This window comes from Camelus ferus, chromosome 10, assembly GCF_009834535.1.
Source record: "Camelus ferus isolate YT-003-E chromosome 10, BCGSAC_Cfer_1.0, whole genome shotgun sequence".
Lineage (NCBI taxonomy): Eukaryota > Metazoa > Chordata > Mammalia > Artiodactyla > Camelidae > Camelus > Camelus ferus.
The window spans coordinates 65,989,545-66,017,542 of NC_045705.1; the positions used below are offsets into that span (position 1 = coordinate 65,989,545).

Consider the following 27,998-nt stretch of genomic DNA (forward strand, 5'->3'; position numbering starts at 1 on the left):
ACCACTGAGCTGTACCTCCCCCTGTGTTTGTTATTCTTACTGATCCTGAAATCGTCCCATCTTTTGCTAGTGAGAACCTCTTCAAGTTAGCTCCTGAGTCTTTTGATGTGACCCTAGTAGTCTTTTATAGGTTTCCTTGTTCTGAAACCACAGATATTCCTGGGTCATCTTGAACAGTTCCTGCCCCAGACTTGGAATCCTCCAAGGATCCCTAGTTCCTTTTGCTAAGAAGTGATATTTACTAATTCAGTCTGACACTAGATACACTCATTGCTGCTAGATTGTTTCTAGATATTTTCAGTGGACAAAGCTAGTAAATATGTATTTTTCTATTTTAAAGAAAGAATAATACATCATGAGTTCATACTGTTACTTCTAGGACTACTTTTTTTTTATACTAACCTCACTGCGCTTACATTTGTATCCTTTTCTCCTACACTGAAACATCTCAGTCCTCAGCAACTTGGTTCTACTACATACACAACAATCTCAGAATAAAAATAACAAGACTATAACTAACAGTATGATTACTAAACAGTTTAAAATTTTACTTTTGTAGTTCTTTTGGTCCTTAAGTTATATTCCACTAGATGTACAATCAATTTACTGTTTTTAGTTAAGTTCTATGGTTATTGCCGCCAGTTAGTTAGGACCATTTGTTTCATTTCCCTTTTGACTTTTCAAGATAGCTTTTTTAAAATTTACTTTTGCTTTATGTGATTATTAACATGTTTCCAAAGTCAAATCTACAAAATAAGACATATTTAAGAAAACCTAGTGTCTACCCCATTCCCTCCAACCTGTTATCTCCTGTCCTAAATAACCTTTAAAATATTTTAGTTTATTTTTCCATTGTTTACTCTTTAAAAATATTAGCATACATTTATGTATATTGAATTCAATTTCCTAGTATTTTGCTGAGGATTTTTGCACCTATGTTCATGAGCGGTATTGGTCTGTAGTTTTCCTTTCTTGTGATGTCTGCATCTGGTTTTGGTATCAGGGTAATGCTGATCTCGTAGAATAAGTTAGGAAGTGTTCTCTCTGCTTCTATTTTCTGGAAGAGATTGTAAAGAAATGTCATTGTTCTTTCTCAAAGTTTTTTTTCACCAGTAAAATTCACCAGGGTACCATCTGGGCCTGATGCTTTCTTTATTAAGTTTAAATTATTTTTTGTTGTTATTCATTTTAAGGGAGTTTTTTTCAGCTTTACTGAGGTATAACTGACAAACAAAATTGTAAGTTATTTAAAGTGTACATTGTGATTTAATATGTGTATACATTGTGAAAGGATTCCTCCCATCTAGCTTAACACATTCATCACCTCACATATTTATTATTATATTACGAATATACTATATATAAAAATATATTTAACTATTATATACTATATAACTATTAATTATTGATTCACTTTCTCTAGATGTAGCTCTATTCAGATTATCTTTTTTCCCTTGCCTAAGTTTTGTTATATTGTGCCATTCAAGAAATTGGTCCATTTCCTTGAAGTTATCAGACTGTGGGCATGGAGTTGTTCATAATATTTCTTTATCATCTTTTTAACGTCCATGGGACCAGTAGTGATGACCCCTCTTTCACTTCTGGTATTAGTAATTTGTGTCTTCTTTTTTTCTTAGTTAGCCTGGCTATAGGCCTATCAATTTTACTGATCTTTTCATAGAACCAGCTTTTGGTTTCATTGATTTTCTCTGTTGGCTTCCTGCTTTCAATTTCATTGGTTTCTGCTCCAACTTTTTTTATTTATTTCCCTCTACTTATTTTAGACTTACATTACTCTTCTTTCTCTAGTTTCCTAAGGCAAAGGCTAGATAATTGATTTTTAGATCTTTCTTTTTTTCTAATATATGTATTTACTGCCATAAACCTCACTCTAATATTGCTTTCACTGAATCCCACAGATTTTGACAAGTTGTATTTTCATTTTTGCTTAGTTCAAGATATTTTAGATTTTCTCTGAGGCTTCCTTGACCCATGTGTTAGTTAGAAGTGTGTTGGTAAATCTTCAGATATTTGGGAATTTCCCAGCTATCATTCTGTCATTGATTTCTAGTTTAATTCCATTGTGGTCCAAGAACAGATTTCGATTCTTTTAAATTTGTTGTGATTTATGGTCCCAAATGTGGTCTGTCTCAGTGAATTTTCTACATGCACTTGAGAAGAACATGTATTCTGCTCTTGTTGGATACAATAGTATATAATCAATAGATATTTTATAATCTGTATTCTTTAATCTATCATTAGTATTCTATAATTAAATCCAGTTGATTGATGGTGCTGCTCAGTTCAACTACATACTTACTCATTTTCTGCCTGTTTGACCTGTCAATTACTGATAAAAGGGTGTTGAAGTCTCCCCCAAATACTGCATTTGTTTATTTCTCCTTGCCGTTCTGTCAAGTTTTTTTCCCATGTTTTGACACTTTGTTGTTAAGTGCATATATGTTAAGGATTATTATGTCTTCTTGGAAAATTGACCCCTTTATCATTATATAATGCCCCTCTTTATCCCTGATAATTTCCTTTTTTGAAGTCTACTTGTCTGAAATTAATATAGCCCTGATACTTGGAGGACAACTTGTTTGAGTATAAAATCCTTGGTTGACACTTTAAAAATGTTTTAAAATGCTGTTCCATTGTTGGATTGCTTTGTATGTTGGTTTTAAAAGTCTGATGGCCATCCTAATTCTTTTGCCTTTATAAGTTACTCCATCTTTCTGCCTGGAGATCTTGAGGATTGTTTGGGGAGAAAATCTTCAAAATCTAATTGCTTTGTGAAGATATGTCTCAAAGTTGATCATTCTGGGTTAATTTTCCAAGCTTTTCAGTGGGCCCTTTGAATATGCTGTTTTTTTCTCCTGGAAAGTTTTCTTATAGTATTAAATATCAGTTCTGGTTCATTGTTTAGTTTTTCTTCAGAGACTCCAATAATACAAATTTGATTGATTCCTTCTTTGACTATCTTCTGTTTTCACTACTTTCTTCTGACCCCTTCTTTGTCTTGATCTCACTTTCATTATCTTGATTGTTTTTCTTTCTTCAATGCCCCTTATATTTTTTATTTGAGCCTATTCTCCCTTGGGCATATGTAATCTTTATTTCTAGACAATTTTTTTCTGTTTTTTCCATTTCTTTCTTGAGTTTGAGAGAGGAAGGAAAGGGACAGGGCACAAACACTAAAGGAATGACACAGCAATTGAGGATAGGACATAAACTGGTTAGAACCAAGCTGGCAGAAGATTTGATCTCCACTAGACCTTGAGTTTCATTATATGCTCATTGTAATGTATTAGCATACGCACAGTTGCCGTAACAATTCCAAGGCTGGACATAAAAGACCAAAAAGTGGGCGGTAACCCAATTCCTGGGAAATCTTGCCCCTTCCCTAAAGTAGTTGAAAGAATCTTCCTACTTGTTAGCATATGAAATTACCCAGCCCACAAAAAGTAAATACCCTCACATTTCGTGGCTGATCTCACTTTCCTAGAGGACCCCACGCTCTGGGGCTGCCTCTTGCCTTTTGAGACTGCCCACACTCTGTCTATGGAGTGTGTATCAAAGGTAGATACAAAAATAAATTTAAACTAAACACCCCTACACCTTGAGGCCTCTCTGGCCTTGAGATGGCCTGCACTCTGAGTGTGTAACTTCCTGAGTAAATCTTTCACTGTACTTCAGCTCCCTCTTGAATTCTTTCCTGCACAAAGCCAAGGACCCTCACTTGATGGAACTCGTCCCAGGGACTCGCCCAAGACCTGGGCCACGGTCATCCTCTTGCACCCCACTTTCCTGCAACAAGTTCAGTCAACTCTCTTTTCATTTTTTCCTGGGTTTTTCCTATTTCAGTTCTTTTTAAATTTCTCTCCTAAGACAGTTTTGCATATCTTCAAATGCTTGTTTGGAGTATATTTAGTTCAATTTAGTGTTGTATTACAGCTTTCTTCTGCTTCATGGCTGTTTTTTGAGGAATGTGTGAATTTGCCTCGGTTGATATGCAGAGAAATTAATTGTCTGATATTTTACAGTAACCCTGTATGAACCTGCTCACTTTTTTCTTGTTTGTTTGTGTGATGTTGGGTGTTTCTTCTAAGATCCCTAGTTTAATGCGCCCTCTTCTGTCAACACTGAAAAGTCCAGATACTTCAAAGGGTTTGTTTTGAGAGTGGGGGAGGGGTGTGGGTCCTAATTTTGTTCTCTTTTGTCTTGCAGAACCGTGAAATTTCTCCCTTTGCTTCCCCTTTTATACCCAAATGCTAAAGGGCACTTCTCCCTTCCTTTCTACCTTTTTGATCCCCTGAATCTATGTGTTTCAAAGGCTGCCCCTTCAAGTTCCAGGTACTTTAAAATCCCTTCCCTTGAGTCCAAGCTCAGACCTACTCCAGACACTTGTTAACATTTGCAGACTTAGTTTCTGTTTCCTGGAACCGAACCCTTACCAATTGGGCAACGGCGTACCCAGATCACAAAAGCTCCAGCTTGGGACAGACCTCTCCACCCGATCTGCATCAGCCCCACTCATCCCGGGCCCTTCTTTCCTTCCCTGGCCCACCCCAGTCAGAAGGTTAAGAGTAGGAGCCCAAGAGACAGGGGCCACAGAAGAGGCCCTTTCCCCAGGGCAGTAAGGCCCGAGCCGCTGGTCATTCTCCACCCTGCACTACTGACTGTTGCTTCTGCAGCCTCCAGGGGGCGGCCCAGGACAGGAGGGTGGGGACTGTGGCCCTAAGGCCTGTGCAGATCCCTGCTCTGACAATGTGGCAATGGAAACCTGCTCTAGGATGACAAAACATGATTACCAACCAGCTGGGTGACTGCAGGCCAATCACTCAACTCCTCTAGCCTACAGATTTCCTCATCTGTGGGGCCCTGCTGAGCTGTTGCAAGGATGAAATGAAGCAATGGATGTGAAAAACAGCTCGGTGCTTGGCAGCAGAGTTGGCCTCAATACATCTGAACCCTAAGTAACTCATATTTGAGAAAGAACTAAGGGGACTAGTTCTCCTTACCTGGAAGATTCCTAGGTCAACAGACTGGGTTTTCTAGGGGCTAGGGTGAGGAAAAGTCAGCTGACTGTTAGCTCAGATCATGGGGCCCCCTCCTTCAGCCCCCAAACCATAGTAGCAGGCCCTTTCTAGAGCTGGTGCCAAGCAACACAGCCTGGGGAGGCCCCCTCTCTAGGGAACGGGACATCGGGCCACTGCAGCTGCCTGTTTCTGCCCACTGGCCCATCGTCCTATCTGGCCTGAGTACCCTATGCAGAGACCCTGCAGACCTCTGGAGTTATGAAGCACTGGCTCACAGGTCAGAAGGCTGAAGTCCAGCTTCAGCCTCATTCCTAAATTGCTGGGTGGTTTTGGGCAAAGCCAGACCCTCTCTAGGAAGCAGAGACTTGGATATCTTTGCTCCTGCCTTCTGGGCAGGGATTCTAGAGAATCCCCTACTGTAGCTGGGAAGGAAGGAAGTTGCATGCCCTGCAGTCTGGGGGCTCCTAGTCTGGAAGCTTTCCTGGAGCCTCTAACCCCCACCCAGTGTGCCTGTCCCCAACCAGCGCCCAAAAGAAAACAAGCCAGTGAGGGTCATTAGTAAATATAAGTTTTTTTAAAGAAAGGAGCTACAGGACTGTATCCTGGCTCTCAGCAGCCCTTCTTGGGCAAGAGCCTCCAAAGGCCAGTCTTGCTCCCACCTGGCCTGCCCCCAGGGCTCAGACAGCAGCTGACAGCCCACGGAGATAGGCTCCCACCAGAGGCAGCACAGCCCAGTCATCAGTCCGCAGGGCCACAGGCACTCCGTCCGCGTGGGCTGCCTCCAGCCGCAGCAGCAACCTTGAGTCCGGGGGCAGACGGATAGCTATGCAGTAGCTAGTAGGGGCCTGAGCCACCACCACAAAGGGCTCCAGGTGGCAGGACACCAAGGCCTCCAGCCTATGCGGCCCAAGAGGGCACCACAACTGGCTTTCAGTGCCCTCTGGAAGGCAGGAGTCCCAAAGCTCCTCAAAGAAGCCCACCTTAGCCCCCTCGGGAGGCTGGGGGAAAGGCAGAAAGAGATCAGCAAAGTTCACAGGCAGGGGTGGCAGATGAGCATGGCAGGTGAGGCCAGTGGGTGTGGTGTACAGGGCGCGCACATCCAGCCTTGCGGGAGCTGGGCGTCGGGGCTGCAGAGGCAGCAGGAGAGGGCTGGTGGGGCGGCCGGGGCATAGGCATGGCACGTGGACAGCCCCTACAGGTGCATAGAGCTGTCTTTCCACATGGAAGCGCAGCTCCAGCGAATACACTGGCTCCAGCACCTCCACCTGGAGCTGTAGCACTGGGACCGGTCCCTCAGCTCTGCGGGGACCTATGCTTAGCCGAATCGGGGCTGGGGCCTCCTGCACCATCAACGCCGCAGCAAAGCCCTGGTTCTCGGCTACCAGTGAAGAGGCCAGTGCAGGTGCAGCAAGTGAGGGACCCAAGGCCATCCCCAGCTTGGGCCCTGACAGGTGGGCCAGGAGGATATAGTAAAGGCGAGCATGGTCCCGCCCGTCAGGGTCCTCCAGCTGCCTGGCCAGCACCTGCAGCAAGTCGGCCAGGCCTCCCCCGACACCTGCCCGCAGCAGGGCCCGGCAGACCTGTAATAGGGCCTGCTGAAGGCCCCAGTCCAAGCAGTGGGCAGCTGCAGCCTGCAGGAAGCTGAGGGTGGCACTCTGGGCATCCTCATTTGCCACCTTTGCCAGCATCTGCAGGTGCCAACGAAGGGCCTCATCCTTGCCTGGCCTGGACACCACCTCCTGCCGCAAGGCCACCCTCAAGGGCTCCCCCAGCTCAGGGCCCACCCGATCCAAGAGATCTACAAAATGGGGAGCCAGTGCGGGCTGGGCTCGGTACAGCTGGGCCAGTCCGTGGGTCAAGGGTGTCAGGACCATAGGCTGCCCAGCCAGGCAGCGAACAACTAGATATGAAGCCTGGAAGCAGAGAATGGCCAAGGCCCGGGGGCCCCCATTCAGAGCTGCCCTCTGCCGCAGGCCAGCCAGTAGCTCCTCCAGGTAGCACCGGAGGCTCTGATCTTGGCCTTTCTCCTCCTTTTCTTCGTCTTCCACACAGAGCAGGCACAGCAGATGCAGGCGGGCCAGGAGGGCCATCGGGTCATGCAGGAGACTGGGCAGGAGGCCACGGCACAGCTGGGACCCCAGCAGCAACGGAACAGCCTCCTCTCCTGTGGGGCCCAGTGGCCAGTTCTCAGGGAAGCTCAAGAGGCAGTGCAGGTAGAAGAGATGGGCGGGCAGGGGCAGGGCTGGGTGCTGGGCAGCCAGGGTGAGCCGGCGAAGCAGCAAGGCCTCATCCTGGGCCGTGAACAGCGCCTCACCAAAGGCCGCCTTGAGAGCCAGAACAGCATGCAGCAGCGTCAGCTGTGCTGTGCCCAGCAGCCGTACCAGCTGTGGTTTGAAGAGCACTGGTGGCTGTCCCCGAAGACCCCGCACGGCCCAGCCCAGCAGCCACAGAAGCTGGGCCTGGGCTGCAGGAGTGAGCAGGTAGGAGGTGTCCAGAAGTTGGGCCACAGCAGCCCGCAGCTCCCGGGCCTCCTCAGGACTGGGCTCTAGCACAGCAAGGCCACACTCCCCCTCCTCAGCTGCTGACCAACTGGGGGCCTGGGGCTGAAGGTGGGCATCACCCTCCTCAGCCAGTGTCCAGTTCCAGGGACTACCCTCAGTGGGAGAGTTGCCAGCCACGAGCAGACCCTGCAGGCCGGCTCTGGCCTTGGCTTTTATCACCAAGGTGTTGCGCAGAGCAAGTGACAGCAGCAGGCTGAGTGGCTGGATGGGGCCCTCTTGCCCCATCAGGCCCCGCAGCAGCCCCAAGCAGCCCCCTAGCAGCCCAGGCTTGCAGCTCTCCAGCTCCCGCAGGCACTCGCACGCTGTGGCTTGCAGGGGGCGCTGTTCCGAGGCCGGGCCAAAACCTCGCCCCAGGTCGCGGCCCGCGGCCAAGCCAAGCAGCAGGGGCAAGAGCCGGCGGGAGGCTCCCGAGGTGGGGCCCAGCGCACCTCCTGCCGCCAAGGCTGTGGTGGCCGCCAGCAGCAGGGGCCGCCGCAGAGCCGAGGGCCGCGGCGGTAGAAGAACCAGGGTATCCAACAGGGAGGTGGCGGCTGCTTCGGCCGCAGGGGCGTCCGGCCACAGCTGGGCTGGGTACTCCAAGCTCAGAGACAGCAAAGAAACCTGGGGATGGGGGGATCTGGGTGGGAATCATGGAGTTGAGGTTTAGGGCACGATAAGCTGCGGTGACCACATGGGCCAAGGCAGGGGGCACATACGGGGCCTACCTTAGTCTGTTCGCTCTGCTTCTCACTCCTCAAGTCGCTCAGCAGGTCACGACCCAGATCCTCACCCTCGGGACCTACCATGAAGGCGGACGGGCTGGCCCGGAAGGTAGCCACGCGCTGGGCCCAGTTTTCCCGGCTCAGGGGCCCCATGGTCAGGCAAGCAGGTCCTTACAGAGAGGAGGAGGAAGGATCAGACCCGCGGCCTCGAGATGCGCGGGGCCCCAAGGCCGCAAGAGGGCGCGAGAGTCCCCGCGCCAACCCCGAAGGAGCCACCCACGCCAGGGCCGCCAAGCGACCCTAGACGCCGTCGGCCACGCGCAGACGCCAGCAGGGACCCCGCACCCGGGTCCCAAGATGAAACCGAAAGCCTTCGGGGATGACGCTGGGGCAGACCGCCAGGGTCCCCGCAGGGGAGGAGCTTGGGGAGGGGCTGGGCGGGCCGCTGGAACCGGGGTGCGTGCGGAGAGCTCATTAGTCTGCCCGCCCGCAGCCAGCACCGAAACCACAGCGCCGCCCTGGCCCCCGGCGCCCACGGTAACGGGTCGGCCGCTCTCACCCCGCCTGACTCAGCGGCCTCTGTTGCTCAGGCCGGCCGGCTCCTTCCGGGCTGGCGGCGCGGGGTGGGGCGGGGCGGGGCGCACGGCGCGTGGGCGGTGGAGACGGGGCGGGCTCCGGGGGCGGGGCCGTAACGGGGCCGCCGCCTCGCCCGCCCGCCCGGCAGGCAGGTGCCGACTCGCCGGTTTCGCTGGGGCTGAGTAACTGTCCCGCTGCGCTCGGGCCCTCCTCGCCCGAAACCGCCGCAGGCCGGGGCAGAGGCAGTAGAGTTGGGTGGGCCCGAGCTCCCGAATGCTGGGGTCCCCACCGCGCGCGGGCTGCAATCCCAGGGCCCTCCGGTGTTCAGCGGCCCCGGCCCGGCCCACGCACACCAGGTTGCTGAGGATGACAACTAGCGCGCCAGCAGCCCGCGGCCCCGGGGATGACGCGGTTTGAGAGTCTTGGGGCTCCCAGGGTGGCCGCTGGGGGGTGTTCAGGGTGCAGCCCCGGGTGCCCGCAGGCACTGCGCGCCGCGGGCCTGGCTGAACCGGTCGGGCGGGCGCCGCAGGGCTTGGCTTCGCTTCTCCGACGCCAACCCAGGCCCCCCACCTGCCCGGCTTCGGGGCGCGGGGCCGGCGCTGAGGTCATGGCAGGCGGAAGCTGCTGACCTTTGCCGGAGGCCGCGCCGACGGTCGGCTAGGGTCGCCGCAGCCAGGCCAGGGTAAAGCTGGCGGGGCCAAGCCACAAGCCGCGATGAAGCCGGAAAACAATGGGATGCAGACGTGAGGACTGGCAGGGCCTGACCAGTCACAGGGCCCACAGCATGCCTAGCACGGACTGCGAAACGAGATCAAGGGCCAAGCATTGCCCGCCCGTCACAGTGCTCTTGACTTACAGAGGGCGGGATTAGGGCTCTTTGGGGGCACTCAGCGGGCTGGACCTGGGGCTCACCTAGCAGCCTCTCTTGGGCCTGGGATCCAGGCTGCAGATGCCCCACTGACCACCCATTTCCAGGGCACAGAACCCTGGGCGTCCAGACCCCACACCCACAGGCCGCCGGTCTGAGTACCGCCTCTGGCTCTAATTAGGTGGCTTTGAAGATGAAACAGGCCTGAGCCACCATGCTAGCCACTGCCAACTAGGCTTGGCAGGCCCCTCCCTACCCCATCCTGCTACCCTCCAGATGGGAGGTGGTAGGGAATGGTGGGGTAGAGAGTGATGGAATAGAGGCTCTCTGGGTCCCCAGGGCGCCAAGGAGATGGAGACAGGAAACCACCCTGAGGGACAAGTCCAGCTAGAAAACCCAGTCCCAGCTCCCCTGGGCCCTGGCTCCACAGTTGACTCACAGGCGGCAGCCCCAAACTACTTCCCTCTAGGTGCCTCAGTTTCCCCACCTATAAAATGGGAGTGATGACTCCTGCCTGAGAGGCTGTGGGGTGGGGCTGCCTGGCTAATTAAACCTAAGATGAAAGAGACCAGGATGACAGCAGCCCTGGGAGGGAAGGCAGCTTGGGGGTAACAAGGAGCCTGTCTGGTTTCCCTGTCTGAGGCCCAGAGGGTGCTGATAACTGCACATCCCCAGCCCTTTCCACTTACAGGGAGGGAGGAATGATTATTAAACCCCTTTTACAATTGAGGGGACAGGCTTCAAAGGGTCAGGAAATATGATGCTGGCTCTGGCCCCAGCTCAGCCTCTGACAGCCACCAGCCTTTCTGAGCCTTGGCTTCTTGGGGCCCAGGGTCTGGAGGGAGGGAACCCAGGTGTAGTTCCCAGTGCTGTGGTGGGAGCATCCATGTGGATCCACTGAGGCTTATAGCACTCTGAGGTACCCGAGGATGGATACCATTCACAGATAAGGAAAGGGAGTCCTAGAAAGGTGCAGTCACTTGCCCAATGTCGCAGAGCCCCTAAAGGGTGCAGCCTGGACTTCAGCTCCTTGCTACTCCTGACTTGTGGCTCATACCAGCTCTCCTCAGCCTTCACCTGCCTGCCCAGATGTCTGCTCCCCTGAGGGCAGGGGGAGTGCTGGTCTGTCCCCAGCACAGGCCAGGCATAAAACTATAAAATTGAGCTCAGCCCACCAATACTGAGGACATGAGTGTTCCCTGAATCTGCAGCCAGCAAACCCACCCCTAAGAGTGACTTCCCAGCCAAGAGGGCCCAGGTATGGGCTGTAGCCAGGCGCCTGAGCAGGGAACTCCTCACTCAGTGCCCACAACTCATTCCTTCTCTTTGTGCTGAGTTTCCATCCTCCTCAGTGCAGCCCAGTTCTGGGGAGACACTAGTCACAAGGCTTGTAAAAGGGCAAGTCAGTTTCCCAAAGGGGTCCTGAGTCTCAGTTTTCTCATCTGTAAAATGGGAGATAACTCATCCTCATAGCACTGCACACTGGGGATACAGGGATGCTTTAAAAAGAATGCATCAATACACAGATCCATAGAGAGCAGAGTAGTGGGTATCAAGGGCTGGATGTTGGGAGGAATGGAGGGTGACTGCTAATGGGTAGTGGGTTTCTTCTGGGTTATGAGATGTTCTGGAAGACAATGATGATGGTTGCTGCACAGCTCTGTGAAGATACTAAAAACCACTGAACTGTGCACTTTTAAAGGGTGAAGTTTATGGTATGTGAATGGTACCCAAATAAAGCTACTAAAAATGGCGTTAAACGATGTCCTTCACGTACAGAACTTATACTGGGGGAGACAGGAATAGACAAACAAAACAAATCAAAATTTCCTGGAATAAAAGATGCTGCCAAAAAAAACCCCAATAAAATAGGGTAAAGGGATAGAGGTGACGGGGGACAGGATTTTGCTAGGGTGGGCAGAGAGCCCTCTTGGAAGGGGGCACATATGGCTGAAACCTGAGGGACGAGAGAGAGCCAGTCATCAAGTAGGAAAAGTGTTCTGGGCAGAAGGAGCAGTGGAGAGGCCTGCGCTGGGAACAGGCTTTGTCCTGCTCAGTGGACAGAGGGCGAGCAGTGTGGCTTGGGGGAATGAGCAGTGGGAAGAGGCATGGGGTCAGAGGCCAGCAGGGGCCAGAGCATGCCAGGCCCCAAGGACTTTATTCATTTGGGATGGGAGCCACTGGAGGGTCTGTGCTGAGCGGAGACAGCTGGCTGGATGGGGGTTGGAGTCTGGGACGCTGATCAAGCAGCTGTTACGTGGGCCAGGTGAGGTGCAACAGGGGCTTGGATCAGGGTGCTAGCACGCTCCACTCTCCCCACAGCAGACCCCAAGTCTTCCCACTACACTGAGCCTCACATGATATGGCCAGTCTGCCTCTCCAACCTCAGTTCCTAAAGCCTTCCCACCCCTCCCCTCCCAGTCCAGCCACCTACCTCGCCTTTTAGTTCATCACACACACGGCTCACTCCTACTCTGGGGCCTTTGTGCCTTCTGTCCCAGGTATGGGTCAGGCTCTTCCCTGCTCTGCACAGCTGGCTCCTACCCCTCATTCAGATCTCAGCACCCCTCAACTGTCACCATCCCATCACCAGTTAAATGTCCCGCATCACACTAATAGTTTCCTTATTTCTTTGTTTGCCTTGCACCACAGAACACCCAGTGCTAGCATACAGTAGGTATTCAATAAATATTTGTCAACTGAATTAAGGAAGGAAGGAATGGTATTGAACCCGCACTCTGTGAACAGAGCAGAAAGTGCCTGTCCTTATGGGGCTCATAGTTCAGCTCCATGTTTACCCAGCTTCACAAATTGTCTGGTTCTTGAGCTACCTGTGAACCACACCAGCAGCCTAGCGGTCAAATCTGCCTCACATATTTTATGTGACTCATTCCATGTTTTAGAAAAGGTTGAGTTAACGTTTAAAAATTGGTAGATTTCACATACAAATCTGGATTTCCAGCTTCTCTTGGGAAATGGATGAATGTGGCAACGTTGGTTTCTGTGCTCGAATGACATGCTTCTCACTGGTTCTTTCCATAGGCACAGTCTCCATGGTCCCCCCACTCCCCTATCTCCCCCTGACAGTTGCCCCTTATCACTGAGTTTGCACTATAGTTTTCCTTAGAATAAAGACATTTGCTTTATATTTATGCTTCTAGCAAAAGTTGGAGCATGAAAGGCTGAATGAGTCACATTAGTCAAGAAACAGGATATTCATTCATTTAACAAATACTTATTGCCAATCCCCTCGGTGGCAGGCAGGGTTGTAGATGCCGGAGGCACAGCGGTGGACAGCATGGACGAATATCCCTCCCTCCTGGGGCCTCAATCCATACACTGTGTGACTTTCTTTCCACAAGGGGAGACATTTGAGTTACTCCCCCAATGAGAAAGGCTGCCTCTGTGTCTGCCATCATCTATGAAGACTACATCAGTTTCCAGTAAGCACCTACTGTGTACTGATCCCTGACTGTTCTGGTACAACCAAAATGCCCAATAAATATTTGTTAAAGGAACGAACTAAATTTACCTTTCTCCTAAATGGTGTTGGTCTATCTTATTTCCCCAGGATTTATTCAAAAGATAAGCAAGGAGTAGGTGCTCACTTAAGGCCAACTGGATGAAAAGGTCCAGGGTAAGAGTGGAGGGCTGACAAGGGAAGTGCTGGCTACAGGAGGCAGAGCCCTGGGAAAGGAAGGGGCGTGGCAAACATTAGGACCCCTGCCAGAGCTCACAGCACTCTCAAGGTGGCCCTGGGAAGTAGCTGATAGTATTCTCAGGCGACAGACAAGGATATAAGCTGGAAGGAAAGCCCCTTGGCCAAACTCGCAGGTTCCAAAAAGGAATAGAGGAGGAGGCCCATCTGCCTTCAAAGTCTACGCTTTCCCCACCCACCCAGGGGGTGTTCCACAGACTTACTGTGGGGGATGGGGAAAGTTGGAAAGGGCCCCTGGAAGCCTCCCTCCCCCTTGAAAAACTATCCTCTTCCACTAGGATGCCTGGAAGTCCACCATAAGCAGGCTGCTCCTCTTTTGACTCCTGACTTTTGAACTATGTGAATTCATTTATCAGATTCATTTCCTCCTAATCTGTTCCAGCAAACATTCAATATGTGAGAAAGGTGTGTGTGGTAGGGATTCTGAAATATTAGTTTATTTTACATGGGGGAAGGAGGAGAGCTAAAAAGAGGAAAGGGTCCCATCTCTGCCCTTACTAGGTCACCTGGTAAGAGAAGCCCAGTGGCCAAAGGGTCGCTCACAGTTAAATTACTGTGCCTCATGGAAGCCACCAAGTGCTCCTCAGCTTCCTAGGAAGGTGGGGCCTCACTCCAGGAGGCTGGGCCTGGGGACTGGGCAGAGCACAATGAATGGTTGGAGGGAGGGTCCCAGGCTGAACCTCAGCCAAGGCTACGCTGTGGGGGTAAGACACGAGCTCTCTGCCTGCTGTGGCTGCAGCCGGGCAAAGCAGATTAAGCCTGCATCCTCTGCCCTCGGCTCACCTCCACTTTTGCTGCACCTGAAATCCAGCCATTTGGGACAAAGATGAGGTCTTTGGGGCGAGGGGAATGTAAGCCCCAATAACTAAGGCGCTGGGGTCTTTCGGGATCATGGCGGACCCAGAGCGGTTTAAACGTCCCTTCCTCCACGAAGCCTTCCACACTTCCCTGGCCAAAAGGAGGGCTCTGGGCAGCTCTCCGCGCCCAGGCCGGCAGGGTGCTCCCTGCTTTGGGTTGAAGCCTGGTGCGTTCTGGCCTGCGGGCTCCTACGTCCCCGCGTGCCTTCCCGCACGGAGCCAGCCACCAGCAAATACCTCTGGGCTGAAACACGAATTGCTCAGCCAGGCCTTTAAGACCCGGGGCCGCCTGGGTCCAGGCCCGGTTCAACAAGTGTGGGCCGGGCCGCCCATTCCGCCCGACGGCTTCGCGCCTCCCCAGGTGCCCGGGGCTCACCGACCCGGCTGGGTCCAGTCGGGCGAGTTTCACTTCATCACCCGCTGAGCGTGTAAGCGCCAAATAACGTTGCCCCTTCCCCTCCCTCCTCTCCTCTGCTCCCTCCGAAACTCCGAAACTCCAGTTGGCGAACGCTAGCATTCCCACTGGGAGGTACCCGGAGGGCGGCGGCCCCCCGCCCCCGCCCGGCCACCCCGCCCAGGCCGCGAGGCCACCTCACCGGCAGCGGAATGGAAACCGGTTCGACAGGTAACAAATAGGTGGGTTGTCACCGTTATTTCCCAACGCATGCGCCTTCGCTCCCCGGGCCACTCCAAGCTAATTAGTTCAGATCACCCCCTCCCCGCCCCAGCCACCAACACACACCGCCGCGAGCCAATAAAGCGTGAACCCGTCCGGCCGGCTCGCACTTTAAGACTTCCCGAGCGGCTGCGGGGGACGCCAGTCGCGCCGGGAGACGCTTACCTGCCGCTTCCCCAGCCGCCGGGTGCACCTGGCTGCAAGCGACCTCGTTCGGACGGAGGACGGCGACAGCTCCGCGTAGTTGAAACGGGCGCGCGCAGTCCCGGACACGGCCTCTCGGCGGAACGTCGGGCGCTTCGGCGACTTCGTCCCCGACCTGCCCCCCTCCTCCAGCCCGTCTCCAGCCGGGAAAGGTGGGACGGCTCCGGCTCTAGTTACGGAAGCGGACGGTGCCGGGCGAGAAGGATTCGAAAATGCCCCGCGCGTTTCTGGTGAAGAAGCCGTGCGTCTCCACGTGCAAGAGGAACTGGAGCGAACTCCCCGACGAGGAGCGCGGCGAAATCTACGTGCCAGGTGAGGCGCCCGGCCCGAACGAGCAGGCGGCGGGGCCTCGTCGAGGCGGCGGGCGCGCGGGGCTCAGTGGCGCGGAGCCGGGCGGCCGGCGCAGTTGGGGCGCCCGATTTAATGTTTAAGCGGCCGCGGCCCCGTTAGCCTGCGGCGCGGCCGACCCCGGGCGCGGGGGGAGGGGAGGGCAGGGCCGGCGGAAGGAGCTGGCAGGTGGGGGTGGGGGCAACCGCCGTTCCCAGGCCCCCCGGCGGGGCTGGGGGGCAGGCGGTTCCGAGGCGCGCGAGTCCGCGCGGTGCCGCCCTCCTCTCCGCCGACCCAAGCCGCGGCGCAGGGGAAGCAACGGGGTGTGTCACCGCTCAGGCGACCCTCCACTCTCGCGTCGTAAATCTAGAAAGCCGGGACTTTTATGAGGCCGAAGAAGGGCACTGGAGCGATGCCACTTTGGGGGCAGGGAGCTGGAGTTTCGGCTGATACGTGTTTAAAAAAAAAAAAAAGTAAGAGAAGACCCAAAGTTTAAGCTACCTTCGTTGACTCTCCCTCTCACACACCACACTGGTGGCAAGAAGGTCGCGTTGAGGATCGGGCCGGCGGGGAGCTCCCAGATGTGGGGAGCGCAGAGGCTCTGGGGGCGCCCGGCTGCACCCCACTAGCCCTGAAGACAAAGGTGGAATCATGTCTTATCTCGATTAGAAACGCACCTCCTTCAATCTTGCAGAGGACACCGTTGAGCTGAAAGTGGTTTTAAGGAGCCCACCCCACAGCCAGGGAACCAGGCCCCAGGGAAGCGGGTTGCACGGTTTCTTTGCGGAAGACGCCTTGACGGCGTCCGAGTCAATTTTGAATAAGTAATCCCAGTTGTTTCTTTCTCCAGGGTCATATTCTTCATTAGGCCCGAGAACTCTTCTGCTCCTTCTGTCCTCCCCGACCCCCAACAGAATCTTCCGTCAGGAGCTAGCCAGTTCCTTCGGACTCCCCCTCCCCAGGCCTTGCGGGTGGGGCGGGGGTGCGCTGAACACCCTGCCCAGCGCCTCCAATGGGGGAGAGGTTGTAATTAACCAACCGACTTTGACCCTTGATCTGCAGGCTCCCCGGCACCTCCCCAGGCCTTGAAGGAAAGTGGTGAAATGAGGGCGGTAGGGGCCCTGTGAGGGCTCTTGCCTCAGTTTCTCTCCTGAATAAATTGTTGGAGACAGTGAGGTCTTTGTGGCCTGACATGTCAGCATCCTATGGCCTATGGCCCTGGCGGGAGGTTTCACAGTTTAACTTTATCTCAGGTGCCTAGGCCCCTTTCGGCAGCCTCCTTAAAACAAAGGAATGTGCCAGAAGTCCTGATAACTCCAGTAGAGAAACTGACAAAAACGGAAGTGAGCTGCCTCCTCACCTGAGGCGGATCACAGTGTGGGCCCCGGATTCTGTGTATAGTTTCTTGCTCCTCCAAGTTCCCTGGGGAGTTGAATGGTGGTCCACCTCCACAAGAGCCCTGTGAGGGGTGAGGGACGCCATCCCCCTTCCTTGCTCCTGCCTCCTCCCTCACTTGGGTTTGACTTGCTGCTTAGCTGCTCCTTGGGATCTGATAAACTGAACTTGGACTGTGTTAAAGGTGAGCAGAGCCTTGCCTGAGATTCAATGTGCTGTTATTTTTAGTTTTATTTCACATCCCAATCAGTAACAGATCATGTGGTGACTTTTACAAAGGACAAAGAAATTCCGCTTGTTCAAATCATTGACTTCCTTGCATCCTAGTGATTTTCCCCACCACAGTTCTGGTGGCCAAAGTGGGAGTGGTGGGGTTGACCTACACCCCAGGGGCTGACCCCTCAGTTGAGGAGGCGGGTGTCTGGGTGGTCTGTCCACCTGCTGTTGCTGTCCAGGTGAGGGGAGCTGCTCACTCTGCAGAATCATCCTTGATGTTGGGTGGGGTCTGACCTGGAGGTGCAGGTGAGAATTTGCCAGAGAGAGTCCTGTGGGGTCCAGCAAAGAGTAGAAGTCAAAGAACTTGCTTTTGCCTTTAAAAGCCAAGTGGCCCACTGGAGAGTTTTCCCACAGCTTTTGGAAATGAGAAGGGGAATGTTATCAGGCCATGCTCGGGTGCCTCAGATGGCTGGAGAGTGGGGAGTGTGTTTTGTGGTGGCCTGTCCCCTGGCTGGGCCATTCCATCACCAGCCGACCGTGACCCCAGGAGCCGGCTGGGCACGTTTCCTTCACCCCACCTCACACACTCAGCACGTTGTGACCAGCTAAGCATTGACTCCGTCAGGTCCCACTGGGAGAGGCACCGGGAGGGCTGGGGAGCAAAGCATTTAAAGTCTGACCTTCCTGCCAGGGCCCTCTGAGACCCTTAAAGTGGCAGAGAGTGCCTGGAAAGAAAGCATTTACTGACTTAGAGCCCTGGGCCCCAGTCTGACCAGCACTCCAGCCTCTCTCCCTGAGGCACAGTTCTAGAGGTTTCCTATCCTCAGTCCCCTGGGCCTCACTCTCCTCCCAAAGCTGAGGGAAAAGCCCAGAAGTGGGCACAGGGGCTGGAAGGCTGCAAGGGTGGAAGATGGCTCCACTCATGCTGGGAGCATTGAAAGGGGTCATGTTTAAGATGCCACCTATTTGGGCCCTCGAGGTCCAAGAGCCCACACCTGAGGCCCCCCGCCACATTCCCTGGTGTTTCTGCTTCGTTTTGCCAGTATTGACTTTGGAGTGCAGGGAGTAGAGTAATGCTGGTTTCTTGAGAATGAACCCAGGCATCTGTACCCCGGAGTTAAATTCCATCCCCCGGACTGAAGAGGAAGCTTGAGGAAAGGCCGGGAAGGCACTTGAGGGTAGACAAGACCTGGAAGCTGAATGATATGCTCCCAGCCATGAGCATCCCAGGGCCTCTTCCAGGCCCCCAACCACCTGCTCCCCTGTTTCAGACAGAGCCTCTGCAGTGTGTTCTCTCAGGTCATCAGCACGTGCCCACCCCAGGGAGGCAGCCAGGCTGAGGCGCTGGAGACTGGAGTTCCCTCAGTCTGGCTCTGACTAGGTAGTGTGGGAACCCAAGGAGCTCTCTTTCAGCTTTGGGCCCCAGAGTGCATGTGTGGGGGCGGGAGGGAGTGGCACGGAGGAGAGATTATGCCTCTGTTGATGATTATTCTTATAATTCCGGGGAAGTGTTGGCAGTGAAGGACGAGTCTCGGTGCCCTCCAGGGAGCAAGGCTGGGACAGTAGACAGCCAGTCCACAGATGGGGACAGCGTGGCCGGGCAGTGGGTAGATGGGATTCATAGTGTCTCCTGGGTGCTGCCACCCAAGCTGCCAAGCTCTCACTCCCTAGCTTCGGTGACCCGAGGCAGAATCCTGCCTGATGATTTGTCCCAGAAAGAGAGCAGGTGAGGACGAGTCCTCTGGGTACAGGGAGGACAGGAGCAAAGCGTGGCCATTATTGATGTCAGGGTTCCTTTTTAACGCAGTTCACTTTCCATGAGTGTTGTATGAGGTCCCTCAGGGATGTGGAGCCCCTGGCTGCTCAGAAGCCTAGTTGTGGTGGTTACGGCAGCCACCCTGGTGTGAGGGCTGAGGTGCACAGTTTTAACTTCATTACGGACACAATATGAAAAGCGGTTGGGAAAGAGGGGAAAGATACTGCCTGAGAGAAAACTTGGCGCTAACAGAATGGAAACCGGCAGGTCAAGAGATGGGCCCAATGCGTTTGCAGGGCTGCGCAGTTCTGCCAGTTGGCAGCACTGGTTTCCTTTCAGGCATTACTAGCTGACCTGCTGGGGTGGGAGGAGACGGGCACGGGGGACCCCTGCCCTTCCTGATAAGGGAGCACAGCCCCCTAATGCCGGCCTGGGCTGGGCTGGGCTGACACACTGGGCTCCCCTGACCCTGATTCAGAGCTGAGTTACCCCCAACCCCTCCCCACCAGGTCAGCACCAGCCCCTGTGTATCAGAGGCTTGGTGTCCTCACATCTGCTTCACCTGCTTTCCCCAGAGAGGCCGGCACCAGGCCTCGTGCTCAGCCCTGGCCTGAAGCCTTAGATGGAGTAGGACCTGCCACTCTGTCTAGTATTTGGGCCAGGAGCTTTCAACCCAGGAGAGAAGGGGAGGTCTGCTGAGGTGAGGGAAGAGAAGGCCCTCAGGTGGGAAGCTGCTCTGGGCCCGTGCCCGCCACGTCATCCAGGTGGAGGCAAGTTGGGCCACCAGAAGGGAAACCTGGAACCCCCGAGGGTGCAGGGAGAGGGCCTGGCCAGTTTGGCCTTGCCACACTCTTTGGCTGTGGGCAGGCAATGAGTAGCCAAAGCGGCTGCTACCTTGCCGGAAACATCTAATTAGGGGACAGAGAGCAGCATAAGCAGGGCCCAACCAGTTCTGCTTCCTGCCACGCGGCAACACCCAGTGACAGGAGCGGCGGCCGGGAGCACTCCCTGTGCGTGCGGCCGCAGCAGGGCACGCTCACGGGGGTGGCAGGGTGACAGGTTTGGCGGGGCAGCTGGGATGAGGCAAACAGCCCCACCCTGGCAGCCATGCGGCTGCTGATCCAGCCTCACCGGCCCCTTGCTCGCTCGGGGTGGAAGCAGCACGAGGCAGACCAGGCAGGCCCCACCCTGACCCTGGTTCCTCAGCACCATCACTTCGAGGTTTCTGTGGAATGAGAGAGGCAGGCACAGGAAACAGTTCTCCTAAACTGGCGTAGATCCTTGGAACCCTAGCCATGGACCCCCCTCTAGTGGAGCAAGAGTGATTAACCCTCACCTGCAGTCTCTCCTCCCTCTGCTGCTCCGTGTGCATGTGGTATGGCCGGGCTCCAACTTTTGGGAGCCACACTCACGCCATCCGATACTGAAAGACAGAAGAGGGTAGAGGTTCCTGTTTGTTTCTACCTGGGTTGAGAAATGGAAATTGTCATTCAGCTTTGAATTCTCAGCCAATAGTGGGTAATCTGGCCTCAGAAGCTGCCAACGCTCTGCCACGCCCACCCTCCTGCGGCCCCCAGCCCATGTATGCAGGGCTGTCGCTGTGGGAAGATAGGAGGGACCCCAAGAGTTCCGGCCTGACACCAGCCATCCAGGGCTTAGAGAGAGGCCAGGCCAGGGCCAGCCTCTGGTGAATCAACTCTCGGAATGAGGTGGCTCATTAGAGTCCTTGGACGGACAGACAGACGGCGCCAGTGCCAGCAGAACGGGTTTGGGTGGCGGGCAGGCGCGTTCTTCCCTAGTCAGACCTTTGTTGTGTTTTGAGGGGGCGAGAGCTGGGGCCTCTCCCGAAACTTCGGTGCCTTCATATTCACCCTTCCTCCATTAATGTGTTCCTCTGCCTCCCCCACGTCCTGTCCCTCTGCCTCTAGCCTTGCTCACTGGGTCCTGGGAGAGGAGGCAAGGGGTCACCCCCCCCGGGCCTGGTCCACTGTCTCACCAGCTACGGGCGGTGGGCGCAGGGGGCCTTGATCATGGTTCTGAGACCCTAACTCAACCTCCTAAGGCCCTCACCCTGAAGTTCATTCATCCTTTCCTTCCTGTGCCCCTCTTGATTATTCCTTCTGAGGCTTGGAAAATGTTCCTAGCTTATGGGTTTTAAATATGCAGCTAAACCTTTTTGGGAGAAAAATACTAACTAAATTGAAACACGACATCATTTGCCTCAGCCCCGTGGACTTTGAGACTTGTCTCCTCTGCCACTCGGGAGAACTCTCCCTCTTCTCTATCAGGGCCAGGGCATGAGGGGGTCTGCTGTGTGGAGCAGCACATTAGAGGGCTGCCAGGTATCCCTGCGCCTTGCGGAGGGTGGGAGCCTGGCCCTCAAAGTGCCACAGTGAGCGGTCCCTGCTGTGGGGGAGGGTTGCGTAACAGCCGGGCAGGCTGCCCAGGAGACTGTTAGGCCGCATCCACCTGCTGCTCCCTGACCTCCTCCCTGCTCCACCCAACCTGGCCTATTTGCCTGCCAGGCTGGGCCAGTGGGAGTGGGGAGCCTGGGGCCCTGATGAGCTGCAACAGCAGGGACTAGCCAGCCTGGAGGAGGAAGGGGTTAGGACCACTCAGTTTCCCAAGGCCAGCCGCTAAATCTGCCTGGAGGAGAGGCCCAGAGTGGCCCAGACCACCAGGATTCTTCTGGGTCAGGGATGAGTCCCTGGGGCCCAGGGCCTCCAATGGTGCCCTTTGTCCCTGAGAAGAGTGGCTGAGGCCTGGAATCCAGAGGGACTGGCCCAGGTGGGGCAGGCAGACAACTCGGGAGGAATAATTGGCAGGGCAGGTTCGGTCCTCCCAGTTCCGCTAAGACACAAATTACTCAGCGGGCAGGCCTGTGGGCTGTGGTGCTTGGCTGGCGTCACCTGTAATTACCTTAATGGGGCGGGAGGGAGGTGCAGCATGCAGTGGGCTGTGGGTAGCCCTGCTCTGCTACATGCCTGCAAGGGGCGGGACAGAGGTTCCAGGTTCCAGCCAGCTCATTGCCAGGGAACCTTCCTGAAATCCCTCTGAATCCTCTGTTTTCCACCAAGCCCCTCACCTGGCTGTTCTTCTCCCAGTCAGCCTGGGCTTCTGCCCACCACAGCCGTACCAGGAGCCAGAGCCATCGGTTGCCGAACCCCCTTCTTGCCCTCTGGCTTTGGACATGAGCCTTCAGGACTCCAGCTACAGTGTGGCCCCCAGGCCCTGCGTGGTGGCCCAGCTGCCCTCTGAAGACGTGAGCCGCTTGGCAGACCCCCAGAGCAGAGACCATGGCTTCCTGCGCACCAAGATGAAGGTACTGATCTTCACACTGTCTATGAGGATCAGGGGTGCCTGTGTACACCCATGTCCAGCCAACAAGATGTGGCACAAATTAAATCTAAGCAGAGATTGGCTTTGGATCTGGGTCCAGGTTTCTGCAGGGAAGTGAACCTCACTGGGCATAGGTTGGGTGGGAAGGAAGAGGAGTGGGTCTAAAGTGGAATGTCACAGGGTGGGAAGAGGCAGTGGGATTCCAAAGACATTTAACCCTTTGGAGTCCATTCTAGTGGTTGTTCAGTTTCATTTCTGGCCTAAAGGGGAGACACCTCTTTACACAGAAGTCCTAGGAAAAGTGAGCCTAGCTTTGCACCTGGGCCTGGGCCCACGTCTGTGCTGCATCAAGAGTGATGGCCAGAGCCTGTTCGGTTCTTAACTGTCCCCTGCGGCATATGCCTGACAGTCTCCGCCTCACCCGTGTATGCTTCCAACCCTGTCAGCAGAGCCTTGCATCTGGGGCAGGCCTGGTGAGCACGCACTGCTCAGCGGCAGAGGCAGTAAGGAGCCCAGGAGGCAGCGGAAAGGAAGTGCCCCTGCTTTCGAGGAGCAGGCGAACAGCTGGGCTGTCTCTGGCTGGGTCTGCATTCCTGAAAGCTCTGGGATCTGGAAGCACCCGCCAGCAGTGATCTAGTGAAAAGGCTCGGAGAGCTATCGTATGTGCCAAGACTGAAGAAAACTGGCAGTGGAATGCTGTTCCTGCCTCTCTCACCTGCAGAGGCCAAATGTTTGTTGCAATGAGAGAGAAACCGCTAAGATAAGTGCTGGGTGGTTGGCTGGAGAGTCAGCACAGCACCCCTGGTCCCCTGAGGGTCCTTCTCCCCACACCTTGAACCCCAGTGGGTAGGGAGGGTGTGGGGAGAGAGAGCAGAGGGCACAGGACAGAAGATGTGCCAGAGCAGTGAGTCCTGACCCAAAAGGGCTTGACAGTGCAGGCCAGGAGGGTGATGGGTGCATCTGGTGCCCCGGGGAGCTCGGGGGAAGTGGCCAGCAGCAGGGCCACCACAAAGCACAAGTAACCTCCAAACATTCCCAGAGGTAGAGCACTGAGACCATGTCTCCACTTCTGAACAGATTTGAGATGTTCCGTAATTACCAAAAAAATGAAAAGTGTTTATAAGCAAGACAGTCATCAGGGTGGCAAAGGAACTCATATCATACCATGTCAGACCTGGCTCAAGTAAGACCAGGGGCTGGGCTGGCCTGCGAGGGGACTCTGGGCTCCCAGCGGTGGCCTCAGCCTGGAAAGGCTGCAGAGGCCATGCTGTGGACCCTTTCCCCTATCCTAAGGCGTAGAATGAGAACAGAGAGGCGGCAGTGGGGGGAGGGAGGGTATAGCTCAGTGGTGGAGCACATGCCTAGCATGCCCAAGGTCCTGGGTTCAATCCCTAGTGCCTCCACCAAAATAAATAAATAAACCTAATTATCTCCCCCATAAAAATAAAAAATAAATTTTAAAAATAAACATTATTAAAAAAAGAATGAGAACAGAGAGCTACAGAGAAAGATTTGGGCTCAGGGGAGGGAGAACTTTCTAACAGATAAAGTTGCTGAATCAGGCTGTTTCTGTAGAGAGTTGGCCACCCATTTCTAGAGATGGTAAAGAAGGGGCAGGATGGCAGCCTTGAAAACGGACTCAGGACCATGCAGGAGGCTGCCCATGGACCCAAGGGTTCCTTCTAGCCCTGCCACCCCATCTCCATGAGCCTACTGCACAGAGCTGTGGCCTCTGGGGTGGGCACTGCTCTCCTCAAGGGGGCTGGTGTGTGTGTCCTCCCAGTCTGCCACCTGCAGCCCCAGCTCCTGGGCGTCCATCACAAACACTATCCTCGCCACAGGTGACCCTGGGGGACAGTCCCAGTGGAGACCTCTTCACCTGCCACATCTGCCAGAAGGCCTTCACCTACCAACGCATGCTAAATCGCCACATGAAGTGTCACAATGACGTCAAGAGGCACCTCTGCACCTACTGTGGGAAGGGCTTCAATGACACTTTTGACCTGAAGAGGCACGTGCGCACCCACACTGGTAAGAGGAGCCCCGGCCGCCCCACGGAGGCCACTGTGGCGAGCGCTGCTATCTTGGGTCACAAGTGGCCTGGGGTCTCAGAGTAGACATCCTCTGTGGCTCACCAGTTAGGTCACTGGGGGAGCTGGAGTTGGGCAGGCCTTTGTCTGTTCCTCTTCCCGAGTCAGGTCCCTGATGCCAGACCGTGTCCTCCCTACAGGCGTGCGGCCCTACAAATGCAGCCTGTGTGACAAGGCCTTCACGCAGCGCTGCTCCCTGGAGTCGCATCTCAAGAAGATCCACGGCGTGCAGCAGAAGTACGCGTACAAAGAGCGGCGGGCCAAGCTGTACGTGTGTGAGGAGTGTGGCTGCACGTCTGAGAGCCAGGAGGGCCACGTCCTGCACCTGAAGGAGCACCACCCTGACAGCCCGCTGCTACGCAAGACCTCCAAGAAGGTGGCCGTGGCCCTGCAGAACACTGTCACCTCTCTGCTGCAGGGCAACCACCACCTCTGAGCGGAGGTGCCCCAGCCTGGGCGGGCCCCCAAGAGGGCGAGGGTCACCCCCCCTGCTGTCTGGCCAGTCTACCCTCTGTGGTCTTTTGCTGGAACACCTGTGATCAGGACTTAAGCTCCCAGGCGAGCGTGCTTGCTCTGGCCCTGCACTGACTCTGCTTGGATTTGCATTTTTGTCTTTTGGGCAGAGGCCGTTCTGAGCCTGTGTAAGTATGGGGCGGAGTGAGGCCAGGGCTGCTGGCCCTCCGTGGACAGCAGAGTCAGGAGCACTGGCAAAGAGCACCCCTGCAAACAACAGCAGTGGAGGAGCTGGGACGCCCGCCCAGCGCATCTCACTTCTCTGCTCTTCCGCAGAGAGGTGCCCGCGTGTGCACAGCCATAGGCGTGTGCGTGCACACACGGCAGGCCTGGTCACACATCACCTCGTTTTTAAGAAATCAACTACAAGGTGCCAAGGAGGTTTTATTTCCTTTTTTTTTTTTTTAAGATGACAAATGTATAGATATTAATATATTTTTGGTGCCACTGGCGACTATTTTTGAGAGAGGATGGAGCTGGCTTTTCTCCTCCCCACGTGGTTCTATTTATCCTGGACATTTCACACCTCCTCTGTGCCTGGGCTCTGGGCTGGCTGCCCTGACCCACCTCCATCCTTCATCCTCCTGAGATATTTAACGCAAGACTCTCCTCCAGCCCTGCCTGGAGGACGTACTGCACTCTCTGTTCTCCTCGTCTGCCGGGACAGCACATCACATCTGCTCTTCCCTCCCCATGACTCTGCCTCCCTCCCACATCCTTTCAAGGCAAGCCTGGGGGTAGCCGAGAGCCTCCTAGTCTCCTGATAACAGACCTTCTGTGGAACAACTCACCATTCTGGAGGTCAAGGGTTTGTCCAACTGCGGCTGTCAGGGTAAGTCAGGTGGGATGATGAGTCTTTGATGAGCCCAGCCTCCACTGCCTGAAGTACCAATAAGAGGCTGCAAAAACCCTAAGACAGCAGCAACAAATTGGGACAGAATAATCACCAGACCCATCAGAAACCCCTATAGAGGGAAGACAGTATTAGATGGTTAACAAACTGTATTTGTAGCCTTTGTTCAAATGGCCGGGCTGGGTCTTGAGCACTTAAGGAAGGAGCCAGTTGGCTCCATTTGAGGGATTCGGCCAGGCTCCCTTGGCTTGGCTGGGTTTCCTGCTAGTAACAGGAAAGAGGTGTGGGTCCAAAGCGAGAGAGGGGTAGGGGTTTGCGCCAGCCTGCTGAAGAATGAGAAGGCAAATTCGAACGAGAACACAGATCACAGTTGGTGGAGCCAAACCCCAGGTAGAACCAGCCTCGGCCTCTTCTTCTGGGAAAGAGCAGTGTCTGCACAGCCCCGGGGTGCAGGGAACAAGTCTTCCCTGACTTTCCTCAATGTGTACGGATTGTTTTGGAAGACTCTCCTTTTATTTTGCTTTAGAGTATGTGGGAGCTGCTGTATTCTGGAAGTTGTGTAGTATAAAGACATTATCTGGAAGCTCTGTCTGGTTTACATTTCTGTAGCCCTGTGTTCATTGCCTATCTGAGGGAGTCACAAAGCTCTGTGTTGTCTGTTTTATTTTATAACTTTCCCCCTAACAATAAAAGAACTATCATTTTCTGTGTTTCTGCTTTTTTGTTTTTACAGGCCTCTTTTTCCACCTGCAGGGAAATTAATTAAAACAGTTGATGCATTCAGTACAAAGCTTTACCCTTTTAGAGTTAGCAATGGGCCTCAAGTCAAGACAAGAACCTGATAGGTTAAGTGACCTGCCCCTGGTCTGGGCTGCGAGTGCCCACTGACCCCTGGGCTATGTGTTCTGCTCTCTGCAGTGGCAGTGGGGCCTCCCTCGGGCTCCTGCATCCTGACTGACTCATGGCTCTCCTCCAATGGGTGCGGCCACTCCAGGTCCTGTCTTGGCTTCTCTTCCCTGCACCCCGCCAGGACCACAGGAGTAAAAGCCCCATTCCCAAACAGCAGGGCACAAAGTTCACGTCACTTCTGGGTCAGACACCTAGCTGTAGGGATGATCACACCCGTGCAGCACTTGTTCTGGGTCAGGTGCACTCGTGTTTCATGCATATTAGCTCATTTGATCTTCCAGCCACCCTCCAAGATAGAGGCTGTTATCCCCACCCGGCAGAGAGAAGTCGGGCAGCTGGCCCAAAGTCTCATGACTGACTAGTAGGGGAGCTGGGATAGAAACCAGACAGCCCAGCTCAGGGTCTACGCTTGGAGCACCACACACACAGCCAGTGGAGAGACCGGCAGGCAGCTTGGCACCTCTAGGCAATTCAGAGTCAAAGGAAACTTAGAGATTACCTGTCTGTCCCCATCATCTACCCAGGATCGCTGGGGGGACCCTGGTCCCCGAGTCCCAGTTCAGTGTTCTTCCATCACCCTCCTGCCAGGGATGGAGGAGGGTCTGCCAGGCCTGGGCCCTTGGTGTATGTATGTTCAGGAGGTGTGAGGAGGGTTGGTAGTCCTTGTGCCATGAGGAGAAAGGAAAACATTGATCTGACCTCTAAGGCTCCCTGTGTGAAGCGCAGAGGATTGGAAAGGGCCCCTAACCCTCCTTTTGTCTCTTTAAGTAGCCAGGCACAGGGGATTTCTCTTTATCTCTAGAAGCCTCCCAATTTTGAAAGGCCAACCAAATCCCATTTTTACATGTCCTGAGATGAGCAGGGCCCATTGTTGGGAACCGATGATTAACCGCTATGTAAACTTTAGGAGGAGCAGGTTTCCAGGAAGCCAGGGATGGGGGTGGGGGGCGGGTTCCTGACTCCCTCTGAGTCTGCTCTCCCCAACTCCTCAGAAGACCTCGAGATGGGGGGACCACGCAGACGAGCCCTTCCCTAGAAGGGTCAGGCCAGACAGTCACATTTCAAGGGCCCATAATGAGCTACGGGCTGTGCAGGATGGGTGCCTTGAGGGGAACAAAAACCGTGTAGGGCCCTCCGCACACTGGGAAATAGGCCGCAGCCAGGCCAAGAGAAGAGATTAATGCAAGTCAATGTGTAACTAAGGGTAAATGGTGTGGCCAGGCTACAAATGTGGTGGAACCCAAAAAGGTTTTTGCATCTGAAAGAATAAAGACTTCTAGGAAGAGGTGGGGTCCAGCTGGGCTGGGGAAAAAACTGAGGGTCCCGAAAAGAACAAAAGAGGAAGGAAGGTGTTTCAGGGAGGGAAAGAGTGGGACCAGACCCAGAAGACAGGAGGTGTG

General features: G+C 54.4%; 3 protein-coding genes across 6 annotated transcripts in view; 1 reads left to right on the forward strand and 2 right to left on the reverse strand.

Moving 5' to 3' along the window:
* Positions 1–5,590: 5,590 nt before the first annotated feature.
* AP5B1 (adaptor related protein complex 5 subunit beta 1) lies at positions 5,591–15,293 on the reverse strand. Of its 3 annotated transcripts, none has more exons than XM_032489842.1 (3): positions 15,162–15,293; positions 8,305–8,471; positions 5,591–8,200 (listed from the first exon to the last, which is right to left on the reverse strand). In XM_032489842.1, exons 2-3 carry the CDS (start codon positions 8,452–8,454, stop codon positions 5,717–5,719), a joined length of 2,634 nt encoding a protein of 877 aa, XP_032345733.1. In that variant the 5' UTR covers positions 8,455–8,471; positions 15,162–15,293; the 3' UTR covers positions 5,591–5,716. The 3 variants fall into 3 exon arrangements, with proteins under 3 accessions (XP_032345733.1, XP_032345732.1, XP_032345731.1); XM_032489841.1 differs by lacking the exon at positions 15,162–15,293 and adding an exon at positions 8,861–8,953; XM_032489840.1 differs by lacking the exon at positions 15,162–15,293 and adding an exon at positions 8,647–8,852.
* Positions 15,294–15,379: 86 nt separating this feature from the next.
* OVOL1 (ovo like transcriptional repressor 1) lies at positions 15,380–26,399 on the forward strand. 2 transcript variants are annotated; one of them, XM_032489863.1, is made up of 4 exons: positions 15,380–15,512; positions 21,999–22,216; positions 24,075–24,264; positions 24,464–26,399. In XM_032489863.1, exons 1-4 carry the CDS (start codon positions 15,413–15,415, stop codon positions 24,757–24,759), a joined length of 804 nt encoding a protein of 267 aa, XP_032345754.1. In that variant the 5' UTR covers positions 15,380–15,412; the 3' UTR covers positions 24,760–26,399. The 2 variants fall into 2 exon arrangements, with proteins under 2 accessions (XP_032345754.1, XP_032345755.1); XM_032489864.1 differs by having other exon boundaries at positions 22,003–22,216; positions 24,464–24,759.
* The window catches only part of LOC116666689, a 35,830-nt gene continuing 25,168 nt past the window's right edge, over positions 17,337–27,998 (reverse strand). Inside the window, exons 5-6 of the mRNA XM_032490522.1 lie at positions 20,231–20,317; positions 17,337–17,467 (exon numbers count right to left, since the gene is read on the reverse strand). The gene's annotated coding sequence lies outside the window, so the exon portion shown is untranslated. The remainder of the gene's footprint in view (positions 17,468–20,230; positions 20,318–27,998) is intronic.

Bases quoted from the DNA above. Each gene is read 5' to 3' on its own strand.
- AP5B1 (XM_032489840.1), bottom strand. From the start codon at position 8,776: ATGAGCTCTCCGCACGCACCCCGGTTCCAGCGGCCCGCCCAGCCCCTC. The intron at 8,472-8,646 runs GTGCGGGGTCCC...CCTCTCTGTAAG, and splicing joins GGTTTCATCTTGGGACCCGG to GACCTGCTTGCCTGACCATG. The intron at 8,201-8,304 runs GTAGGCCCCGTA...CCCCATCCCCAG, and splicing joins AGCAGAGCGAACAGACTAAG to GTTTCTTTGCTGTCTCTGAG.
- OVOL1 (XM_032489863.1), top strand. From the start codon at position 15,413: ATGCCCCGCGCGTTTCTGGTGAAGAAGCCGTGCGTCTCCACGTGCAAG. The intron at 22,217-24,074 runs GTACTGATCTTC...TCCTCGCCACAG, and splicing joins TCCTGCGCACCAAGATGAAG to GTGACCCTGGGGGACAGTCC. The intron at 24,265-24,463 runs GTAAGAGGAGCC...TCCTCCCTACAG, and splicing joins GCACGTGCGCACCCACACTG to GCGTGCGGCCCTACAAATGC.